Consider the following 26,119-nt stretch of genomic DNA (forward strand, 5'->3'; position numbering starts at 1 on the left):
TAATTGGTTTTCATTATGATGTGTATTTACGAGTAAAGAACGGTGCATAATTAGTTTTGTAATGAACAGTAAACAGGTAACAGCAGCGATGAATCTTTTAAAGATGGAAGAAATTTGTAAGGAAAATAAAATGTTGCTTGATTTTTGATGAAAACTAAATTAATAAGACCGAAATCGTACTGTTTTAAGTGCAATGATTATTTTAATTGAAATAATTTAATTTTAATATTAATTGTATCATGAACAGTCTTGTGGAAAGTTCTGGTATTGTAAAAAATGTTCTGCGCGAGTTTCTTTATTAAAAAATAGTTTTATGGAAAATACAAAAACTTCCATTAAAAAAGATAAGGTATATTATATACTTTTGGCAACGTGCATGCCAGTAACTACAACAGAATTCCATCTGGAGATTTCAAAAGTAACAGCAATTAAGTTTTAAAAGAAACTAAGAGATATTTGTGAATTGCATTTGTTAAAAAAAAAAAGTTGTTAAGTTGGGTGCATCGGGTGTTTCTGTATTGGTAAAGCCAAAACATCATAGAGGACTAAATTTAACTGCTAAGAAGAAATGGGTGTTTGGAGTATTTGAGAATCAAAATTTGCCTTCACGAAATCATAAAAAATCAGAAAGCAAAAACTCTTTTAAGCATTATTAGAAAAGTAGTGAAGAAAAATACTACCATCATAACAGATGAATGGCATGGATATAGGAATACCACGGCCTTAGAAAAAAAGAATTACAAACATTTAACGGTGAAACACATGGAACATTTTGTAGATCCACATACACATACGAATAACATCGAAGTCCACTGGAAGAGACTAAAAAGTGTGACTAAAAGACTAAATGGCAGCTGTAAAGATATGTTTATGGGTCACATGAATGAATATATGTGGCATTAAATTTATGGGAAAAATCATGAAGATACTTTTCAGAATATTATTACTTAAATTGCAAATAGCTATTGAGGTCCAACTATATGATTTGTAGTCATGATTTTTTTTTTTTTTTTCTGAAAAAGTTCATTTCCGTTAATTTTTATGTTCTTCATTATGTTTTTTTCTCATTATTAAAAGCAGATTTTTGGAGTTCCCAAGTGTTTTTACTATATTATTGATTTAGGTTTGCAGGGCCATGCTGAGCCATTTTAGTACCCGAGTCAAGAACAAAAAAATTACACTCTACTGTTAATCATGGCAACATTGGAAATTATTTAATCTTTCTTTTAGCACCTCCCTTTTCAGCTTTTAATCTGAGGCAGGAGCCTCGTTCATCGCACCCTTGGCACGGCTCTGTAGGTTTGGTTACGAAAAAAGGAAAAGATTCTTTATTTCTCGTTTTATTTCATAACCTGACCTTAAATGGTACATTAGAAAATAATAGAAAAGGTTTCCTTATATTTCGTGACCTAACCTTAAAGGTTACATTAGGAAATAATAGGAAAAGAAAGAAAGAAAGAAAGATTCTTTATATATATATATATATATATATATATATATAAAAAGTGTCACCAATGAAAGTAAAATAAAATCAAATAATAATAAAAATAAAAATAAATATAAATGGAGAAGTTATTAAACACAAAATGCCGAGCCTAGTTGAAGAAAAAAGAGAAAAAGAATGTTAAGAAAAGAATGTTTTTATATTTATTTTTATTTTTATTTTATTTTATTTTATTTTACTTTCATTGGTGACACTTATTTATATACATGTATCCTGTTTTGCTGCTTTGCGCATTCAGGTACACGTACTGTTTTTCCTTGTTTTTTCCTTTTTTTTTTTTTCTCCTTCCACTTTTTCGTTTTCATATTTCATATATACAGGGTGTTTCAGTTAAACGTTTCAGAACTTCTAAGAGGGGTAGGGTATATCCTGACAACTCGAAATCATATAGCAATGTGGGGTCGGAAATGCTTTCCTGAAGCGGTCTTGTACACAGAAGCACCATAAAGAAAAGAGACCGTAAGTGAGAAATCGTTTTAATAATACATGAAAAGAAGCAAAAGGTACATGGATTAAAGTAAGTGTTCGAAGTTTCTTCCACGGGCTACAATGCACGCCTCACATCTCCGACGCATGGACATCCGAACATTCTGGAATACTCCAGGCGAATTTCGAATTTCTTCGGCAGCTACTGCGATTCTTGCAACCAGCTCCTCAGCATTGTCAACAGGGGTGTCATAAACTAGCGATTTCATATGACCGTGAAAATTCCTTCACAAGGGAAGGAATTTTCAACACGCATAACGACCATATCTGGGCGGTCGAGAACCCGCATGCAATACGCCGTCGTGCAGCACAGATTCGATTTTCGGTCAATGTATGGGCCGGTATTATGGGAGATCACCTCATCGGACCTTACCTGTTACCGTGTCGTCTAACCGGACCTATCTACTTGATCTTTCTGCAGCAAGTATTGCCACAACTTTTGTGAAATGAACAGATTTCTGCATCGATGCAACAGACAATGTGGTTCCAACACGATGGAGCCCCTGCCCATTATAGCGGAGATGTTCGTAACTACCTGGATGTCACATTTGGTCAACAGTGGATCGGACGTGGTGGTCCCATGCGTTGGCCTGCTCGGTCACCCGACCTATCATGTCTTGATTTTTATTTCTGGGGTCATATGAAATCGCTAGTTTATGACACCCCTGTTGACAATGCTGAGGAGCTGGTTGCAAGAATCGCAGTAGCTGCCGAAGAAATTCGAAATTCGCCTGGAGTATTCCAGAATGTTCGGATGTCCATGCGTCAGAGATGTGAGGCATGCATAGTAGCCCGTGGAAGAAACTTCGAACACTTACTTTAATCCATGTACCTTTTGCTTCTTTTCATGTATTATTAAAAACGATTTCTCACTTACGGTCTCTTTTCTTTATGGTGCTTCTGTGTACAACACCGCTTCAGGAAAGCATTTCCGACCCCACATTGCTATATGATTTCGAGTTGTCAGGATGTACCCTACCCCTCTTAGAAGTTCTGAAACGTTTAACTGAAACACCCTGTATATATATTGTGAATAGCTATTGAGGTGTTGATTGATGTTATGATATGTGTGTATCCACGATAGTGTCTAAAAATAAAAATACAGTAATAAAAAATTAATATTTTGTTAATAAACAATTTATGCGCTAGTCTACCCATGATTCTAAAGAAAAAAGGTCAGGTTATCCCCTCCACTTCGGGAGGGGGTTCAAGCTCCCATGGGATTCAAGAGGAGGTAACTTGACCTTTTTTCACCATTATGGAAAGTGTTCATTAGGGCATGTGCAATTAGGACAAGTTACCATTGAGGAAAGTGACCGTTAGTGCTTCTGAGATTAGGGCAAGTGATACTAAACTGATGTTATCGTCTGTTGAGTTCATGCACCAATCAGCGCATCATTTTCCATGTCTACCTGTCAATCAATATACCGTTCTCGACTTCTGCTCCACACCAATAACACCTACCATCTGTTTACCGAGCGAGCAGCACTACAATGCGATATCGGGAAACTAATTTTCTGCGTAAGTTAGCTGACGTTTCCCGTGGTTCTCGTGTTGGCTTTCTTTATCTTCGTCAATTTCAGTTGTATAATTGAGAAGTAACATCTTTCTCCTGAGGCTTAGGGGGAATTTCATGAGCTTCAATATAAAGTCTTTGAATTGGCGAAGTTCTATAAGTGCCTATAGCTATCCTCAGGGCAGAATATGGAATAGGGGCAAGCTGTACTAGCATGCTCTCCCTAGCAGAATCATACACACTAGGGCACTGTAATCAAGGCAAGATCTGATTAAGGCTCTATACAAATGAAGCAGTGTGTACCTATCTGCACCCCATGATGTTGAAGAAATAATTCTGAGTATGTTTATTTCTTTCTGGCATGACATCTGTAGATATTTGACATATTCCGTGAAGTTCAATTTCCTACTGAATATCAGAGCAAGGAGATGAAATACTGTTCACATCTAAAAAAAGATGATTTTTTAAGTGTAGCTTTGGATCTGGATGTATTTTGCATTTGTTACAAAAGTGAACCACTTTAGATTTTGAACAAGAGTCGATACCCATTTAGTGCCGTCCATAGCTGAATGTTATTAATTGAAATTTGGAGCTGCCGCTCCAAATTTCAATTGCCTTATCACCAATGTTATTAACTGAAATTTGGAGTGGCAGCTCCAAATTTCAATTAATAACCTTTCTTGCAATTGCAAGAAACAGTGAGTTCATCGGCATAGAGGTACGAAACCACAGTGCTGGGAATATTTTTAGTCATGTGATTTATTCTTATTGTGAATAATGCGGCACTGAGAACAGAGCCTTGTGGACCCCCTTCTTCTTGTATATAAGCTTGGGAAAGGACTTGTCAGTATTGAACTTGAAAGGACCTATGCTTTTTCTTTCTGTATGAAATAAGGTAAGTGGCCTCTCAGGTCAAGGGAATGCAGATCTCTCAGAATACCAAAATACCATATGGTGTTGAAGGCTTTCTCCATATCAAGACATATGAGATGCTCATTTCAGTTGTTGTTGTGGGGGTTTAATGGCACATAAGCTGCTAAGGCTATAATGTGCCTATTCACTTATTACATTAAAAGATGAGAAATTTCCATAAAGTCAGAAGAACATCTGAAATCAGAAATTATTAAAAAGCCCAATTTGCCCGAGAAAGTTTGGTTTGGTTTTGGTTTTTTTTTTTTTTTTAGGAGTATTAGCAACTAAGGCCATATTGTTCCGGGGATATGCGGTGGTCATTCTCTGACGTTTCCGCATCCTCCGTATTTGGTGGTCACGGGCTCGAACCCTGGTCTAATCAAGAAGTGTGTGCTATGCACTGCCACTCCTACCCAACTGCCTACGGAGGCGCCCCCGCCCCCTGAGGAAGTAAAAAAATTCAGAAATAGTTGCCTTATCACCAATGAGATTTTCAAGAGTAAGTGGTTTACGAAGATTAATGTGAGATCAAGGATGAAGTTCTGTCTTGTTTATAGTAGGAGCAGCCAATGAGAATATGTTTAACAGTCAAATTGTTAGAACAATGTGTATACTGTAGTGGATCATCTCCTGTGAGTAAATGAAAGTAGGTCAGATGGGTATGACCTATTCTTGCCCTTGAAAGGACTACTACTTCTCGTCTTGATGTACAGACACTGGAGTGCCAAATTTTCGGATCTTGTTTAAACTGAAAGAATTTATTATTAGTCTGAGAGTGCCAGAGTGCTGGCTGTTTGTTTGTTTGTTAGTTATTTGGATTTTAGGAGCATTAGCAACTAAGGCCATATTGCTCCGGGGATATGCGGTAGTCATTCCCTGACCTTTCCGCATCCTCCGTATTTGGTGGTCACAGGCTCGAACTCCGGTCTAATCAAGAAGCGTGTGCTACGCACTGCTGCTCCTGCCCACCTGGCTATGGAGGCGCCATCTGGCCATTGTGATAAGTGGCATGAACGGTTAGTTCATAATCTGATGCTGGAACAGGGATATTGGTTAAATCTAAAGAAGTTGGATTTTTTGCAGTTTTATCGGCCAGTTCATTGCCTAAAATACCAGAATGTGCTGGAATCCAACAAAAAGTGACCAGCTGGTGGAGATCTTTAATATGTAGTAATAAGCTTCTGATTTCATCTAGTACAGGGTGAACTTTATCTGACATGATTGAGCTGAGGGAATCAGTGTAAGTAACAGATTTTAAGGAACAGTCAGAATAGAGATTTTCTAAAGCTAGTTTGACTGCATATAATTCAGCAGAAAAGTTACTAAATTCAGATGGAAGGATACTGATACAATTGTATTCTGAAACACTGCAGTTGCTCCAACATTTGAATTAGATTTAGAGCCATTTGTATAAATTGGGGAGAAATCAATATATCTTTGAGTGTGAACTGCATGAAGTTGTTTGACATTTGATGCTTGCAAAATATTCTTTCTCCATTTACAGAGGTAAGTGTCACAGGTTGGAAGCCCATGGTAGTTGAGTATAAGTTGCTACCTGTTGTACAGAATGGATGGAAATATTCTAATCCTGCGCCAGTTCAAGAAGGCGAAGACCAGCTGGTTTTACTATATTTTATGTTTGTTTCTGTATAGGTTTTCTAAAGGTAGGTTGAAAAGGTATGACTGAACAGGATGAGAAGCACAACTTTGTATCTTGACAGCATATTTCAGTAACAGTGTTTTCCTGCGTAAAGTTAGTGGGGGCTTCTGAGCATCAATGTAGAGACTATGTGCTGGCGACATTAGTAGTAGTAGTAGTAGTAGCAGTGGCATGTGATGCAAGAAAGCAAGTGAATGAGCTTATGCAACATCAGCCAAAAAAAAAAAAATCATCACACCATTCCCTCCAAATGCCTGTCCAGTTACTCCTTAAATTTATTCAACCTATCAACTTCCACAACGACAGATGGAAGTTTGTTCCAGCAATTAACCACCCGCTGGCTAAAGGCAAATTTCCGCACGTCTATTCTACATCTGTCTTTTCTTAATTTGAATTTATGCCCCCTTAGGTTCGTAATCTGAACAAGTGGAAGGATCCCATCAGAATTCAGCGTGCTCAACCCATTCAAGGCCTTATATACCTCACCCAGATCACCGCGCAGGTGCCTAGTCTCCAGCCACTGCAATTTGCAGAACTTAAGCCTCTCTTGGTAAGAGAATCCCTTCATTCCCCTCACCAATCTTGTTGCCCTTCTCTGTACATGCTCAAGTAAATCTACATCCTTCCTAAAATGAGGCCTCCAGACCTGTACCCAGTACTCAAGGTGTGGCCTGACCATTGCCTTATACAGAGGGATAATCACCTCCTTTTCCCTGCTAGTAAAATTCCTATATATCATTGACAAAACCCCATGACCTGCCTGGCAGCATGTCTGCATTGCTCAGAAAACTTCATATCTGACTGCACAATTACTTCCAGGTCTTTTTCATTTTCTACCACCTTAAGTGTAGTACCACACAGTTGGTACGTTTCTCTGGGGTTACTTCTACCCATATGCAGTACTTTGCATTTGTCAAAGTTAAACTTCAGTTCCCACTTCTTAGCCCATCTGCCCAAATTATCTAGATCCTGTTGCAGTAGCACACTGCCATTACTGTCATTAACAACCCTGCCAACCTTTGTATCATCTGCAAACTTCGACATTAAGCCTGATATACCTTCATCAATATCATCGATAAATATACAAAACAACAGTGGACCTAACACCGAACCCTGTGGGACTCCACTAATAACATTAGTCCAAGAAGAGCAGCACCCATTGATTACCACCCTCTGTCTTCTCCCACTTAACCATCCTTTTATCCATTGTAGCAACTTACCCTTAATACCATTCTGCTCTAATTTGTACAATAGTCTTCCATGCGCAACAGTATCAAAAGCTTTCCTGAAATCCAAATATATGATATCAAAATTATTTTTTGCATCCAGTTCCTTTGTAACCACATCATAATATCCTATCAAATTTGTCAGAAAAGACTTTCCCTTAACAAACCCATGCTGTGTCTGAATTATTGCTGCAGTCTTGTCTAGATGATCCTGCAATGCATCTTTAACCAGTGACTCCATTATTTTACCTGGAACAGAAGTTAAACTAACTGGTCTGTAATTACTCGTGTCACCCTTCAATCCTCCTTTGTGAATTGGGGATACACTTGCACATCTCCAGTCCGTGGGAAGCTCCCCTGAGTCCAAGGACGCTCTCATAATTATGGCTAAGGATTTGCTTAGTTGCTTTGCCGCCTCCTTTAATATAAGTGGATAGATCCCATCCACCCCAGGTGCTTTTCTTATGTTTAACTTCAACAATTTCTCCTCCACTTTGCTTTCAGTTACTCCAAAATCATTAAGTATCTTGCTACAATTTGATAACCTTCTGCCATTTTCAAACCTTAATAATTCCTCATGTGTGAATGTACATTTGTAGATGCAAAATACTCATTCAGGTTGTTTGCTATCTGAGCAGGATCATCAACAGTCGAACCTTCAATGTCAAGTGGACCAATCAGATTCATCCCCTTCCTTTTAGAGTTTATATAAGTAAAGAAATCCTTGCTGTTTTTCTTAACATCTTTTGCCAAGGATTTCTCGTAATCTGCCTTCGCCTGCCTAACCTCCTTTGTCACCTGATACAGACTAGCTTATATCTGCCATAGGCTTCTGAGTCGCTTGATAATTTATATGCATCCCATGCATTTTCTTCTCTATTACGAGTCTCATTAGTTCATTAGATAACCATTTAGGCCTAAACCTTGAACAATATTTCTTAATAGGTATGAAACTTTTAGTAGCTTCCACGATTAATTCCTTGAATGCTTCCCACTTAGAATTTACTTTTGGTAACATCGTCAGTTTATCCCACTGTACAGAATTTAAAAACAGTCGGAAACCACTGTACTCACCTTTAGGGAAGCAAAAACCCTTTCCTTTATCCCTGATGGTAATTAAATCTTTAAGTAAATCCCACATTAGTACACTGTGATCACTGCCACCTAGAGGTTCCTTTATCTGCAAATTCTTAATACACGAATGATCACTGCTGATAACCAGATCAAGAGTATTACTTTCTCTGGTTGCCTCTCGAACATACTACTACAGCAGAAAACAATCATCCAATAAATCCACAAAAGTCTGACTAGTGTGTGAGTGACCAACCCACAAGTTCCAGTTAATATCTGGGAAGTTAAAATCCCCCATTATAAGACATTCCGATTTACTAGCCCATTCTGAATGCACCAGTTGCAATTCTCAAAGCACTGTGTTGAATGGAATCAAGCTAGCATAATGCACTCTCTCTGGCAGAATTATAGATGGGAGCACCATAATCGAGACAGGATCTGGTTAATGAACCTCCCTATATAACTGAAGCAGGGAGGTATGATCTGCATCCCACATGTGGGCAGATAAAGCTCTGAGTATGTTTAACTTTTTTAGACAGTAAGTCCGTACATTTTTAATATGATCTAGGAAATTTAACTTATTGTCAAGGGTTAATCCTAGAAATTGGATGTTGCTGATGACCGGGACAGAGACATCAGAAATTTGAAGTTCAGGCTCTTGATGAAGTTTGCATTGTCTACAAAAATGGATACCGTTTTCTTCTACGAAAGTCGATAGCCATTGAGGCTTGCCCATTGTTGCATTTTATTAAGTGATATCTGAAGCTGACTTTCAATAGATCTCATGTTTTGAGAATGACAGGAGATGGAAAGGTCAGCTGCATAAAGGTAAGTCTCAACTGTATTTGGAAGCTGCTTAGTGATAGAATCTATTCTAAGAGAAAAAAGAGTGGCATTCAGTACTGATCCCTGTGGAACACCTGCTTCCTGGATGAAAGTTGTGGAAAGGGCATGTTGGTATTGAACTTGAAATGATCTAGTATATAGAAAGTTCTGAACAAATATAGGAAGGTTGCCTCGTAGTCCGAGAAAGTAAAGATCACTAAGTATACCATGCTACCAGGTGGTATCAAAAGTCTTCTCTATATCTATTGAAAGCATTACTAGATGTTCATGTTTGACAAAAGCATTATGAATGGCAAATTCAGCCTTGACCATAAGATCCAAACATGAACTATTTTGACGAAAGCCATATTGACTATGGCTCATTAGCTGTTCCGATTCAATGATCCAGACGAGTCTTCTGTGGATAATTTTCTCAAGGATTTTGCTGAGGCAGCTTGAGAGAGATATGGGTCTATAGCTATAGGGGTTGGATGGATCTTTTCCAGGCTTCAGGAATGCCAAAACTGTAGAGTGATGCCAAGAAGCTGGAAAAACATTTTCCAAAAATATACAATTGTAAAAGACCAGGAGGAGGCACAAAGCTTTGTTATCAAGATGTAGCATGACATAATAAATCCTATCTGGCCAGGCAGCACTGTTGCGGGCTGTTCTAATGACATGTAACAGTTCAGAATATTGCAGAGGTTTGTTATAGGGGAGAAGGCGGGCAGTTTGAAAATTAATAGCATGCTTTTCTTTAGTGTTTTTAAATCGTTGGAATGAGGTAGTGTAAGCTGATGATGCCAAGTTTTTGTTGAGATTTCTGTGAAAGTATTGCTCAAAGCATTAGCTATATCTATGGGATTAGATAGATATTGCCCATTCCAGGAGAGGATTGGAGAAGGTATGGTAGGAAACTTACAGAGAGCTGTCTAATTTTTTTTCCATATTATTTTGGGATCAGTGTTCTCTGAAAACTGGATGCAAAATAGGTCCAGGATTCTTTCTGGGCTTGTTTTTGTATGAAGCGTGCTTTTGCTCTTAATTTCTTATAATGCGATTGACTGTGCTCGGACACTGCCGAAACAAATTCCAGGCTTTATTTTTTGCACTCTTTGCTTTGGTGCATTTCTCATTCCACCACTAATTATAATGCTTTCGGCCCGGTGGATTTGATAGTGGTATTGTGTCTTTAGCCACATTTAGAAGATATGATATGATGTAATCTGTCACATTATCAATATGCTGGGAATGAATTTTTTCCTTATCAAGGGTGATTCATGACTGAAATTTTGCCCAGTCTGTTTGGCAAATTTCCAATTTCTGCAGGGTTGAGTTGATAGAGTCTGTACTATCAAAAAGTTGCATACTATTTGGAAGTGGTCACTGCCCATGGGATCACTTATTACATACCATTCTATGGGGACCACTACTGGTGAACAAATTGAGAGATCTACTGCTGAGGTGTGTCCTGTTGGGAGCTGTATGTGTGTTGGTGTACCAGTATTGAGTATAGTGAGATTTAGCGCCTCTAAAAAGCTTTCAATTAGGCTACCCAGTCTATATAATTTAGGAGAGCCCCATAAGGGGTGGTGCCTGTTAAAGTCCCCTAATATACAGAGAGGTGGAAGTATCTGTATAAAGAGGTCTTCAAGATCTTTTAAAGAGTAAGTACGGTTGGCGGTAGGTAGATTGAGACAAGTGTTACTGCACTATGGAGAGTTATACAGACAGCAACAGCTTCTATTTCAGTTTGAAGTGGGGTATTTTTAGTTGGGATCTTCAAGTTTACTAGGACTGCTACACCACCATGGTCAGCATTAGCTGTATTTCAATCTCTTCAATAAAGGCAATAGTTCTTTATCGAAGGAGAAATTTGTGAGGTTAGGTAAGTTTCCCATAAACAAAGGGCAACTGGAGAATATTGGTTAATTAGGTACTGAATATCGTCAGTGTTGCAACGAAAGCCTCTGCAATTCCATTGTAAGATGCTGTGGATCATTTAGGTTTAGTTGAGGATGATCCATCTGACAGTTTTTTGTTTGAGGAGCATTTTTTTCGGTCTTTTTGTGGGAAAGTGGGGCGTCCGGTATTCATAGTGTCATTTGTGTGAAGTTCTAGTATGGGTTCCTCATGATCTGAGTGTACATCTATTTCCATACTATTGGTGGATGATTCAGGTTTCTTGTTGTCTTTAGTAGTTTTTAATTTTTCTTTGTCATGCGGGACTGTCCGATATCAGTTGAGATACTGAATTGGAGTACTGGTCGATTCACTGGTTTTAGTTTGATGTATGTCTTTTCCAGAGTTTGATAATGTATTTTTAACCTAGTTAGCTAAAGATGTGCTGGGAGGTATTGATACAACTGTTTGAGCTGCTGTTGAATGAAAGCTTCTTTGATTGTGAGATGCATACGAATGACTGGACATGGTCAAGATAAATGTCTGCGTGCCTCAGGGAATGTGACTTGGTGCTCTATTTTATATTTTTGGATTTTCTTCTCTGTTTTCCACATTTCATAAGATTTGGAAAAGGCTGGGTGACTTTCTTTGCAGTCTGGAAAAATGGGACTTGAGGCTGAACAGTCTGCTTGTGTATGGTCCTATTCATTTAAAACAATGAATGGGATTAAGGATACAAGGCCAAATTCGTTAGTTTAAATAGCCAACTTTTACTCAGGAATGCAAATCTGGGGTACTGAGAGTTAAAATGATTGATCTAGTTGGGACGAGATTTCCATCTTTTTTAGTCATTATGCATTTGGTGCTGATTATTCTTTGATTACTCAGTTGTTGAACTAATTCCTCTTCAGATATTGTAAGTAGATCCCATTCTGTTATGGCTCCTTTCGAGGAATTTAAGGTGTTGTGTGGAGTAATAGATACTGGCAGCCCACCGAATGTTGTTTTGAGCAGCCACTCAGAATGTTTGGAGTTGGCTGTTTCAATAAGTAGGTCTCCGGATTGCAGTCGTTTAACCATTTTTGGTGTTCCAGCAATGGATTCCAAATATCTTTGGATCACGAATGGAGATAATTTGCTGACAGGCTGGTTGGACAGAGAGAGAGAGAGAGAGAGAGTATCACCAGAAAGTTTGGCATCTCATTCCACTGCACTTCGGAGCGTTTTCGGTTGGTTCAAGTCATCATCACTGGGTTTGTCTGGCCTTGAGTTTGAAGGCTCTAGAGGTGGATAGTAGTTTATATCCATGGATACTTCTTTTAGCACTGGAGGATAACTTTTCCCCCAGGTTACCGGCCCTGCCACGAGGAGCCAGAAACAGTGATGCTTGGAGGGCAAGCGGTTGAAGTGTTAGTTGATTAGTAGAACTAGAAATATATGAAAAAATAAAGATGTGTTTCCTTTCTGTGTTCTAACTTTGGCTTTCAAGTATAGAACTAGTTTTAAAGAAAGACTGTTGATAGAAAAATAGGAACTTTAAAAGGAAATAATTTCAATAACTTAACAAGAGCACTCTATAAATCAAAAGAATATTGCTTGGCCTCAAAATACTCTTGGAACCTGGGGCACTCATTTTGGATGAAGGCATTCCTGATGTTTGTTTTTACTTTGACCATGAGATCCAGGGTTGATTGATTTTTTCTGAAACCAAATTGATTATCAGAGATTAGGTTTTAGGAGTCAAGATACCATATGAGTCGAGAATGAATTAAGCAGGGTTTTGCTTAAGCAACTGGTGACAGAAATGGGTCTATAGTTTTGAGGAACGGCATTAGCATTACCATACACACATGATGCAAGAAAGCAAGCTTATATAGCATCAGCCAAAAAAAAAAAAAAAAAAAAAAAAACCTTTTTCATTTCACCCACCCACTGGCTCCAAATGTTTGTCTAGTTCTGCCTTAAATCTATTTAAGCTATCAACTTCTACAATGACAGATGGAAGTTTGCTCCAGCAATCAACCACAGCTGGCTAATGGCAAACATTTGCATATCTATCCTACAACTGTCTTTCCTCAATTTGAATTTATGCCTTCGAGTGCAGTTATTCTGAGCAAGAGGAAGAATCCCATCAGCACTGAACATGCTCAAGCCATTCAAGGCTTTATACACCTCAATCAGATCACCTCACAGGTGCTTAGTCTCCAGACACTGTAATTTGCAAAACTTAAGCCTTTCTTCATAAGAGCAACCCTTTATTCCATTCACTAATTTTGTTGCCCTTGTCTGTACTCGTTTCAGCAGCTTTACATCCTTCTTAAAATGAGGCCTCCAGACCTGCACACAGTACTCAAGGTGTGGCCTGACATTTTGCCTTATACATAATCACCTCCTTATCATACTAAAAAAATTCCTGTATATCATTGACAAGACACCATGAGCTACTCTTGCAGACCATCTGCACTGCTCAAAAAACTTCATATCTGCCTGCACAAATACTCCCAGGTGCTTTTAATTCTCTACTACTGTCAGTGTAGTACCACAGAGTTAATACGTTACTCTGGGTTACTGCTTCCCATATGCAGTACTACACTGACAGCGGTAGACAATGAAAAGAACCTGGGGGTAATTGTGCAGGCAGATATGAAGTTTTCTGTGCAGTGCAGATGATCTGGAAGAATAGCTCGCAGTGTCTAGTCAATGATATATAGGAATTTTTCTAGTAGTGATGGCACCTCTCAACCCATCTGCTCAACTTTTCTAGATCCTGTTGCAGCAGTGTACTGTATTTGTATCATTAAGAACCCTGCTGACCTTAGTATTGTCCTCAAACTTGGACATTAAGCCCAATATACCATCATCGATACCATTAATAAATACAGAAAACAATGGACCCATTGGGGGAGTCCACTAATAACATTAGTCCACGAAGAGCAGTGCCCATTGATTACCTCTCTCTGTCTTCTCCCACTCAACCATCCCTTTATCCACAGCAGCAATTTGCCTCCAATGCCACACTGCTCCAATTGTGGAGCAGTCTTCCATGTGAAACAGTATCAAAAGCCTTTCTAAGATCCAAATATATGATATCAAAATTATTCTTTGCATCCAGTTCCTTTGTGACCACATCATAGTATCCAATCAAATTGGTCAGACATGACTTCCCCTTAACAAACACATGCTGTGTCCGAGCTATAACTGAAGTCTTCTCTAGATCAGTGTTATTCAACTAGGGGGAAAAGGGTCATTAACAAGAAACAAAAATATTTTGGAACAACTGAAACATATTTTTTACTTAACCATATTCTGTAGTAATTACACTATTGCCATTATTAAGCTAAGTGATGATTTATCCAATTTTTTATTGGATAAATCATCAATTTATCCAATAAATTGATGATTTATTGTTGTATTGCTGTACGTACACTATTGCAATTCAAGTGATGATTCTTCCAAAGTGTTGTGTTGAAGTGTCAAGTACGGCAAAATCCGATTATACGCACATTCCATTTTTGGATTAATTAAATTTGATTAAAAATTTTGCCATTCTAATTGAGATGATACATATTTTAGAAAAATGTATAAAAAATGATTTTTTAAGACTTTATGGAGATAATAATTAATGAAATACATGATTAGATTATCTAATAAAAAAACTAATTTATCTCTATATTTATTTATTGCTATTAAGAAATGCGAAATGATGATATTTTTAAGTATATATTGACGCTTTATAATTAAATTTCCTCGTTAATTATTGTTAATTTAGTGGTTAAAAAATTACTGCCCCATAATTTGGCGGATTAATTAATACACATAATCCAATTTTGTTCTCAGTTAAATTTTTTAAACAAATTTAATTAATCCAAAAACAGAATGTGAGTATAATCAGATTTTGCCAGTACTACAGAGTATTTACAAAATCACTCAAACTGTGTCTGATAGTTGTTGTATTACTAGCCATTCACCATCCATTTTGTTTTAGTTCTTCTCTGTAAGGTCGCAGGGACCCGTGTGCACACGGTTACAGTTGTGTGGTGATTTTTCCTGTTAATTCTTCCATGTGATTATTTTAATACCCCATTATGGATAAGTTTATTTTAAAGTGAAAATGTGAAGGTGAGAAAGGCAGTCTTTGTAGTGAAAATAATGAATTGAAAATATCTAATGAAGTTACACTTGTTACTTCTTCATCTGGACCGAGTGGTGTTGAGAATGTTGATAGAAAATCTACTAAAACTAAACATAATACTGCAAAACTTTGAAAACTGAGACTAAACCTAAATACTGTTATTATGATGAAAGTTACGATAATTATGGTTTCATTTCAAACAAGTATGATCCACCTCAAATTCATCACATTTATTTACAAAACTCCTAGCATTGGTGTACATGCAAGTATACATGCACCTGTTCCTATTTTTAGCTACCCAAACACAGCCCATGTATTTACTTGTTCCGCAATGACTCCCAGCAGTCTCTGAAATCCCCTACAGTTTGTTTTCCAGGCTGCTTCTCATCCCAATAGAAGCAGTGCAAGAATCACTTTCACCCTCTGCCAGGTGCTACTGTTAATCTATTAGTCTGTGTATCCCCCCCCAAACCTAGCAGTTTTCCGACCCACCTAACACTGCCCTGATAATACCATCAGCAAATATTCTTGCACCCATTCTATTTAAGTGTATCCCATCCCTGTAGAAGCAGTCTCTCCTGTTAACCAGCACAGACCAGGTTGAGAAAAATTCTACTCCTTGAGCCTTGCACAATCTCTCCAAGGCCGAATTGATTGACAAGGCTCTCATCATATACTCCCTCCTATCGTGTTTGGGTAGAATTGAAGACGCTTTCAATTCAACCCTAACTAACAGCTTTTTTTCAACATTGACTTGTACTTGTTAAGTAATTCCACTGGTCTCCTACTCTTAATATCAATAGTGCCAGTATGTATGTACAACAATATCACTTTTGAGCCCTTAAAAGATGATATTTGCTCTACGTAATCAACCTTTGCCCCTGGCAGACACCTATCCTTTTTGCACAATATGTTCCCTAGTTCCCTGACAATTGAGTCACCGACAACAAGCTGATCTCTCCCTCGTTTGGGAATTGCTATTATATAGCAGTGATGCTAGGAACTGGGGAAACAATGTTCAAGGAAGATGCGATTAAAAAAGTTCAGCAGCGAAGAGACCGATTTTTTATCTAAGTGTTGGAGCATTATATAATATATTCTGTCGGGGCCTGCAGCACTGTTTTTTGAGGTAGATATGGCTTCTTGAAGTTCAAGCACTGTAAGCGGTTGATTGTAAGGTAAAGAGCATCTAGATCTGAAGTTCAATTGGGGTTTTTGGCTAATACTTTGATCATCTGTAATGATGGATCATATGATGTCAAGGCAGACAATTGTGAAAATACAGTCCCTAGGGTATTCACTATCTCTGTGGGAGTAGAAAGCGCATGCCCATTCCAGTTGAGAAGTGGGGAGGATAATGGGGGAAATTTGGCATTTAGATGTTTTATTTTTGTCCAAATTATTCTTGTGTCAGTATTTTTATTAATCGAGCTTGCAAACTGAATCCAGGAGTCTCTTTTAGTTTTCTAACTAATGTGATGGGCCATGGCTAAGTCTCTTGTCGTTTATAATATTGAATGTGATAGTATGTTTGCGAGACAAATTCCATGCTCAGTTTTTTTTTCTTTTTTTTTTTGCACACTTACACTTTTCATTCCACCAATAATTTATGGTTCTATGGATGGTCGATTGTGATTGTGGAATTGCAGTAGATGCAGCAACTAGTATCTGTCTTGTAATGTGATCGCTAACTATGTCGATTGGAGACATTTATCCAATCGACAATCTGCTTTGGAAAATCTTCATTTTATGAAGTTTTCTGAAATTATGGAATGTGCTGTTTGAATTGTGAAGGGCCGTGTGCTCAATACTAGGGAAAAGGGACGGAGAACAGAGGTTGTACCGGTAGAGAGATGGATGTTAGTTGGTGAGCTAGTATTTATCATAGTTAGGTTTTGTCTGTCAGCGAGCAGTTCAATGAGTTGTCCTCGTCCATTGAAGTTGCCCAATAAACAGATAAGGGTTGGCAACTGAAGATCTTCAAGTTCATGAATGGTACAGGGTTGACTGGATGGTAGGTAGACAGAGTATCACAGTAATAGCAATCATTACAATCATTACACGTCACACAGCTTCAATGGAAGTTTGTAAGTAAATTTGTGTGTATGGCACTCTTCAATATAGGAGTACAGCTACCCCTCCATGAGTAGTATTTGTTACAGTTCTGTCTTTCCAAAAAGCATATAATCTTTAACTGAGAGAGAGAGAGATGTTTGTTTGTTTGTTATTTGGTTTTTAGGAGCACTGGCAACTAAGGCCATATTGCTCCGGGATATGCGGTGGTCATTCCATAACCTTTCTGCATCCTCTGTATTTGGTGGTGATGGGCTCGAACCCCGGTCTAATCAAGAAGCGTGTGCTATGCACTGCTGCTCCTTCCCACCTGGCTAAGGAGGCACTGAGAGAGAGAGAGAGAGAGAGAGATAGATGTGGTGTTAAATTTGTCTCTTGTAAGCAGATGCCTGCAGGATGATAACGATTGATTAGCTCGTAGATATCATCAATGTTACTGCGAATTCTTTTACAGTTCCACTGTATGATATGATGCATTATTTGATTTTGTTGCATGAAGATGATTCTGACTCTGACTATTTTTTATTCCCAGGCTGTTTATGGCGATCGAGCTTCACTTTGTCACAGTTTGGGCATCCAGTATCCATGTCATCTTCTGCGTGAAGGTCTAGGATAGGTTCATTTTTGGGTCGGCATTATTATTGGTATCCATGTTTACTAAAGTGATATTGTTTGTCTTCCTATTGGGAGCTGAGTCTGTTTTGAATTTTGTAATATCTGATGATCTATGTGGTGTGGTGTGGCTGGTGGAACTGTGACCAGGGTATTGTTGGCTCTGTCTACTTCCCTTTGCTCCTTAGGAGAAGGTTCCATCGACGATGACAGTATAGATCGGGCCCAATCTGCAATTGATATGGTTGGGGGAAATAATACTCCAGTTTGTGTTGCCATTGATTGATATTTTTGCAATGCTGCTGCATATGTATTTTTGGGTGCATTGAGCATAATATGCTTTTTAGCCTCTTGGCATGAAACTTTTCATTCTACTCTGTACTTCTGGATTTTTTTCTTGTTTTCCAGAGTTCACTTGATTTTGAGTAGGCCGAATGTGCACCTTTGCGATTAGGACAGTGCAGTGCTTTAACATCACAGTCTGTTTGCAAATGTTCTTTGGAACCACAGTTTGGACAGACTGGACATTTGCGAATGACCAAATTTTTGTCACTTGTAGCACCTTATAGGATTCAGAATATTATTATTAGCCATATAGTGCAAGGAAGCCTGAGGCTTATGCTGCACCAGCCAAAAAAAAAAATTTCTGAACTACCCCGAGAGAGAGAGAGAGATAAAAGGGAATCACCAAGGAAGAGAAGAATGATGATATCCAGGTCAGGACCCTGGGTGTGCCAAGCCCATACTCACCAGATAAGGTCATACTCGGCAGTTGAGACAGCCAGCTTTGACACTAGATGGTAAGATAGGTGATCTGAATATCAGAATGATGTTACAGGTGGGAATAAGATCTCCATCTTTCCTAATTGTGATGTTGAATCACTTTTGGTTGTTTCAGTTCCTGGACCAGTTCAGCTTCTGTTACGTTGATCAAATCTACTCTGCAATTACTCCTTTGGAGGTATTTAATGTTGCATGTGGGGAGGGGGGGGTGACTTATACGGGTAGTCTTCCAAATGTTTTTAGATTCAGCAGAGTCTCAGAATGTTTATGACTCACTGTTTCAACAAATAGGTCTGCAGATCTCAGTCGTCTCATCATTTTGGGAGAGCCTGCCATATTTTCTAAGCATTTCCGTATGAGAAATGGTAATAAAATGCTAGTAGATTTATCAAAATGAGAATGTAAGATAAGGAATGATGGGCATTCCTGTTCTTCTGGGTTCTTATGCATTCTTTTTGATTTTTGCGTCATAGTTAGATTCATGATCAGCATCGCTGACAGTACTAGATGAGTGCCTAGGCTGCTCAAGTGCAGGATAATCATTGTAATCCATGGTTAGCTCCTTTTTGCCCTGGGGGTTAACTTTCTCTCCCAGGTTTCCTGCCCTGCCACGGGGAGGCAGGAGCAGTGCCACAAGGAGGCCAAGCGGTTAGAAAAGTTAGTTGGTTAGTAAATAAAGAAATATATGTATTAAAGAAGAAAGGTAAATTTCCCCTCTTTTTTTCTCACTTGAGATATTTCAAGTGTAGAACTAGTTTATAAATAAACTGCTAATAGTAAACGATATAACTTAAAAAGAACTTATCACTGGAAAAATCACTGTTTAATTCGCAATAGGAATGGTTGACCTCAAATTTGCTTGGCACCCAGGGCCAACTTGGATGTTGTTGTTGTTATTTGGTTTTTAGGAGCATTAGCAACTAAGGCCATATTGCTCCGGGATATGCGGTGGTCATTCCCTGACCTTTCCACGTCCTTCGTATTTGGTGGTGACGGGCTCGAACCCCGGTCTAATCAAGAAGCGTGTGCTACGCACTGCTGCTCCTTCCCACCTGGCTACGGAGGCGCCCGGCCAACTTGGAGGCCAGTCACCTACTAAAGTAAGTAATATTTAAATTTTTATTCTTAAGTAATATGTTACACTCTTATTCTTAGTTCTTAGGAATTTTAGCATGTTGCCTGAAATTAGATACTTTGTTTCAAATAAATAATTTTGGATTGAATATTTACATTTTAATCCTATTTTATTTTAAGAAACAGACAACTAAATGCACTGCAAATCCACACATGCAGTGAAAGTTATTAAATAAACAGAGCAGCATCATTCTTAAGCCTTATTCTTTTTTTCCCCCTCTTTTGATAAATTGGATCTGAAATTCAACAAGAATCCAATATTTTTTAGTACATTATATATACCCATTAGGAGGTAACAGAGTTAAGATTTTATACTTAAGTGTCTCAATAAATAATTTTACATTGCATACAAAACTATGGAGTCATCTGTCTAATTTAAAAATTCTTAAATTTTCCTGAAGTGTTCCATGGAATTTGTCCAAAGTTGAGTAACACAAGCCAGTATATGACCACTGGAATGATGCTGCTGGAATTCACAATGGTAGTTAAGATGAAAGTATTCGAAAGATGGAAATCAAAATTTTTTCTATTCTCTGAAAATAACTCTGCAATAACTCAAAGTAAATGTTGAGGACGATACTATTTTTTAGAGGTTAGTAAAATTCTTAGGAAGGAAAAGACAGGGATTTGGGGATTTATCCCACCTGTAAGGAATTGGCTAGAAATGAGAAAATTTTCATGAAGAAAAAGAAAATCAGTGGAAAAAAATAGCGCAAAAGGACAACACAATAAAACAGGAATTAACCCTGGAGACTACTTGGGATCAAGATTGTGAAGGATTCTTCTCTTTTCTTTCTGTTGGAAAATGAAGGGAATCATTGAAGTGGAGGGGGAGGGAGGGAATCTATGAACTAAGAGGAGATTTGTAAAAATTATCAGTACAGGAGTTAGATGAAAGGAAAGATGCTAATAACTTTTTTTTTTTTTTTTTTTGTTAGTTATTGCCGCATCGGCTTCTGTGGCCATAATGCACCTCTCAAAGTTATTGCGTTTTCTACTCTGATTCAAGCCTGAGGTGGGATTCGAACCCACAATCTTTGGGTTGCCAGGCAGGCACTTTACCCACCTGGCTAGCCCGGTCAGCTGCTAATAAGTCAACTTTATCTGTAGATGTAACTGCAGTATACTCATAATCATGGACCTTACGAGAGGTGATAGTGTGGATGGGCAGCAGTTGCAGTTAATGACTTTAGCAAGGCACTAGAAATTGCACTTACAATTTGGACGGTGCCTCCGTAGCCAGGTGGGAAGGAGCAGCAGTGCATAGCACATGCTTCTTGATTAGACCGGGGTTCGAACCCATGACCACCAAATACGGAGGATGCGGAAAGGTCAGGGAATGACCACCGCATACCCCCAGAGCAATATGGCCTTAGTTGCTACTGCTCCTAAAAACCAAATAACAAAACAAAAAACAAAACATACAATTTGGACAAAAGGCAAGTACCTTACTGTTGAGTTTTTCCTGAAATTGAGTTTGGATGTATTAATAACGTCTTAACAACTAATGTGAGCTTTACTGTAGGGAGTTGTTATTGGATTTTAGGCAAATTAGTGACTTCCACCACATTGCACCACCATTGTATTATATTTTTATGTGTGCTTGGAAGTAAACTTTCACAATATGGAGGCTGAAAAACCAGGAATAACTCAAGGTGGAAACCCTATTCTCTCCACCTGACATCAATGGGACTCAAACTCAGACCTCTATAAATGAGTGACAAGTGGTGTAACCATTATATTGTTACAGAGGACACTGTAGAGAGAAAACAAAGCTGGAGATTTTGACACAAGCCAGTTATGCATGAGCAGTGTTAGCCTAATTGATTGAAAACTTGTTTAGATAAAGTGAGTTTAGATTGGAATGAGAAATGAAATGCTGTATTTCATTCATACAAGAATATTTTTTGTGATGATGCAATCAGAACGAGTATTAAGGTCAGGCATTTAAAACAATAACTCATTAAAGGAAAAGAGTAACAGAAATGAAGCAGATCCATTTGACATCACTGTAATGCCAAATGACACAAGGCTAAGAATTGACATGGGTGAGAAGTTCCAATGGTGAAAAGGCCATCATAAAGTTGTGATTTGAGGTACGAACTGGACAATTAATTGTTTACTATGAATGGCTGTCAGAGAAGAAAAGTTAAACAGTGCTAGATATGTGGTTAGGACTGTCTAGTATTCTATAGGAAATGAACAAGTAGTTTTGTAAGGTTATTAGTAATGGCAAGAGCCTAAGCATATTCAACTGCCGGATTAGTATAACCTGAATATTTAATCTAGCTCGAATTATGATATTAAAATCACAGAGAAAAATTACTTCGCCACTATATAAGTTGAACTATAGAAAGTCAAATAGCTCATAGTGATTTTTCAAGTAGACAGAGTGATAGAGATAACAGATAGAGAATGTTGTGAAGCGCGTTTAAATTAAAGGAGATTAGAAATAGAAAATTTTAGGTTAGAAAAGCTCTGACAGGGAACATCATATTGGAAATAAGAATAAAAAAAAAAACTTTTAAATAAGTAGGAATCACACAGTGAGTAATCATAACAAATGGACTGAGAGGTGATTGAGGAAAGGTTTGAAAAATGAAAATTTGAAAGTTATCCAGAAATTTGCATGTTTGCATTTTGCCTCAATAATCAACAGAGATTTATTAGTGCACATTTTATTCCCTTAGTTTATGCTATGCTATGTATGATAAACTGTATACATATGATGCAAAGTATATCTGGTTTACAGATAAATGAATATATCTGTGTGGGGGAAAAAAAAAGCCAATAGTTGTGGACTTCAGCAGAAATTGTTCTTTTCACAATATTAATAAATTTCATTATTATATTTTAACATCCAGTACAATATTTTAAGAGACATTAAACAGGCATCACTAGTATCTTGTGTGTTATGTGTACAGTAATAAGAAATATTTAAATAAACTTTTAAAAAATAATAAATAAATAAAATAAGCATCTTACCAAATGTGGTTTCCAGGTTGTGTTATAGCACACATATTCAGACTGACTAATCAGTGAGTTTTCTACCTTCAAAAATGCCTTAGGAAACAAATCTGGAGTAAGGTTATTCACCATTGCTTGAAATTCTTTCAAAACAATTGGAATAGAATGACGAGTGGTGAGAATAAATTTACGATGAAGTATGGTTGGAACACCTGTAAAAAACAGACACACAAAAAGTTTACGCTTGTCTATTTCAATTTGCTTTTAAGAAGATGGCAGACAATTAAATTATCCTCATATATAGGGCTCCTCTTTACGAGGGGTAGTTCAAAATCTGAATGTAACATTTTAAATTGGAAAAAAAAAAACACATACAAATTCACATAAAATATTGTTGCTAGTTTGTTTATTGAAACTGAACAGTTACAACAAAGTAATTTCTGGAACCATTTAATATAATCATATACCAAAGTTTAATAATAATAAGAATGTGTTTAATCTTTGGTTGCATTATTTTTGAGTAAATGGTAGTGGTTATACTAAAATTCCAATGAATAATAAATAAATTATTTATTTATTCATTCAAATTATTCATTTCTCATACTCAAACTTTACTTTTCTTATCCCTGCTTGGATAAAAAAAGGATAAGACTGGTTACAAAAAGTAAAAGTTGAATACGAGAAATTGTAAGCAAATGAGCTAAGAATGGGGATAAGGAATTTTTCTCATAGTTAAATGCAAAAGAGAAGACAGTAAATCATACATAGGACCCTTCCTGATCCAAAATCGTAGACAATTCAATCACAATTGCAAGTGAGTTAAACAGATATTATAACATTCATTTCTGCAAATAAAAGTATAAATGAATAATGGGGAAATAGAGAAAATGAGAGTCAGAATGCAATAAGATTAGTAATGTAATGATCTCTGAGAAACACCTATCAGAAAACCTATTGAGGCTCAGGAGGATAAGCATCCTGCGGTAGATGGGGTAAAAGTAAAAAAAAAAAAGTAAACTGCAGCCATTACAATCCACTGCAGGATCGAAGCCTCCTCAACAATTCGTGTTGAGGGAAATGGACCATAATCTGCCATGCTGTTCCAGTGCGGGTTGGCAGATTTTTCATATTTAGTAGTCGGGCTTGAACCCTGAACCTTAAACCCAGTTATATTAAAGAAAGCAGAAAGGAAGTGCATCTTACTATTAGGAATGCAGTTGATAATGATGCCAATTTGTTGTTTTATGGTGCATTGGCATCTTAGAGCCATGATGTACCAAATCTAAGTTTAAGACAGTTAGCAAGTAACCTAGAAATAGGTTACCATGTTAAAAAAAAAAATAATATATGTAGCAACAAAAGCATTAGACAATATACAATAAAAGCATATCACTAAATAAAAAAAAAAAAAAAAATAAAAAAAAATATATATATATACAGGGTGTCTCAAAAATATTGGTATAAACATTTAGGGGAGGTAGGTAACATCTAAAGGAATGTGAATCGCATAGGAACCCATAACCGGAAACGTTACCGTAAGTCAGTACACGGCGATGTTCATCAGTTCGCGAGAGGGAAAATTTCTGGTTTACTCATTCAAGCAGTAGTCGCCACATGAAGAGCATGCATAGATATATGAACTGTGAGCTGGCAGACACGCACCTAGTGTACGGATTAGCAGAGGGCCCACACGGTGTGTGCCCCCATGCGGCACAACATTGCTTCGCAATAAATGTGTGGGCAGGTATGGTCGGTGACTGCTTAGTTGGCCCATACCTGTTACCATCCCGCATGAACTCTGCTAAATATCGGATCTTTCTTGAACAAGTTCTACCAGGATTACTTGACGATGTTCCAGCAAATGTGAGACGCAACATTTGGTTTCAACATGACGGGGTGCCTGTGCATTATGGAAGGTGTGTTCGTGACCATTTTCAACAGGCATTTTGGGCGTCGATGGATTGGCCGTGGTGGAGCCATTGCCTAGCCCCCCATGCTCGTCTGATTTATCGAGCCTTGCTTTCTTTCTGTGGGGGTCCTCAAATCTATCGTGTATAAATCGCCTCTGGAGACGGAAATGGATCTCGTGGTGAGACTCATCTGTGCTGCTGCTACTGTCAAAGAAACTCCAGGTGTGTTCGACCATGTCCGCCAATCCATGCTGTGTCGGTGTCACGCATGCATCACATCTCATGGTGGAACCTTCGAGCATCTGTTGTAACATCATGAAATGCATCCATCTCATACTCCATTGTTAATATTATGTCAAATAAATGTTTGCCACTAATTACTGTCTTGTGTCATTTCTGCTTCTTGTGCCTCTGCTACTACTTTCTCGTGACGTTTCCGGTTATGGGTTCCTATGTGATTCACATTTCTTTAGATGTTACCTACCTACCCTAAATGTTTGTACCAATATTTTTGAGACACCCTGTATAAAAAACAGGAAAAAAATTTTGCTGCCTCTGATACTTGCTTTACCAATTTTATTTCTTACTCTATATTTTTACCTATTTTTATGTTAATTAGTTTCCTACATATATATATACACAGGGTGTCTCAAAAATACATGGCATAATTTTAGGAATGAGTTCCTCATAAGTAGACAATAAAAATATTTTATATCAACATAGTTCCGGAAATGCTTGGTTCCCAAGTTATTAACCAAAATGTACTTATCTCCCACAGGTAATTTCCTTCATCACAAGGTACTGACAGAATCCGGTAGTTTTCGATTCCGACCATGTACTCAAATCAGGAGCAAGCGGATATGCACTTTATGTACGGTTTGGCGGACGGCAATGCTCTGAGGCTCATTGTTTGTACCACAAAAGGTTCCCAGAACAAAGATGTCCAGACAGGAAAACGTTTGAAGGTATCCATCGCCGCCTTTGCGAACATGGGACCTTTACACCTCGTGCTGCCAACAGAGGACGACCAAGATCTACGACTACTGAAGTAGAGGGGTGGACCAACTGCCTGGCCTCCATGCTCACTGGATTTAAATCCACTAGATTTCTTCTTGTGGGGCCATTTAAAGCCATTGGTGTATTCGACTCTGGTAGCTGATGTTGAAACTCTGCAATCGAATTGTGGTAGGTTGTGAGACAATACGAAACATACCAGGAATTTGGCATCACCTTCACGAGTCCATGAGATCTCAACATGAGGCCTGTATTCAGGCAGAAGGTGAACATTTTGAACAATTACTATAAGGTGATGTGAACAGTAAAGTGTCATAGACAGACCTTCAAAACTCGGAAATCAAGCATTTCCGAAGCTATGTTCCGGGGCTGAATTGACAAGCCAATAAAAT

General features: G+C 37.9%; 1 protein-coding gene across 1 annotated transcript in view; it reads right to left on the reverse strand.

Annotated features, from left to right (window-relative positions):
* Positions 1–26,119, reverse strand: part of LOC150086960 (KICSTOR complex protein SZT2-like) — a 1,378,951-nt gene that overhangs the window by 333,809 nt on the left and 1,019,023 nt on the right. The window contains exon 48 of the mRNA XM_090372336.1: positions 22,822–23,015. Coding sequence (XP_090228462.1) covers positions 22,822–23,015 — 194 coding nt within the window. The remainder of the gene's footprint in view (positions 1–22,821; positions 23,016–26,119) is intronic.

This window comes from Mastigoproctus giganteus, chromosome 4 (assembly GCF_048544385.1).
Source record: "Mastigoproctus giganteus isolate SK-2022 chromosome 4, ASM4854438v1, whole genome shotgun sequence".
NCBI lineage: Eukaryota > Metazoa > Arthropoda > Arachnida > Uropygi > Thelyphonidae > Mastigoproctus > Mastigoproctus giganteus.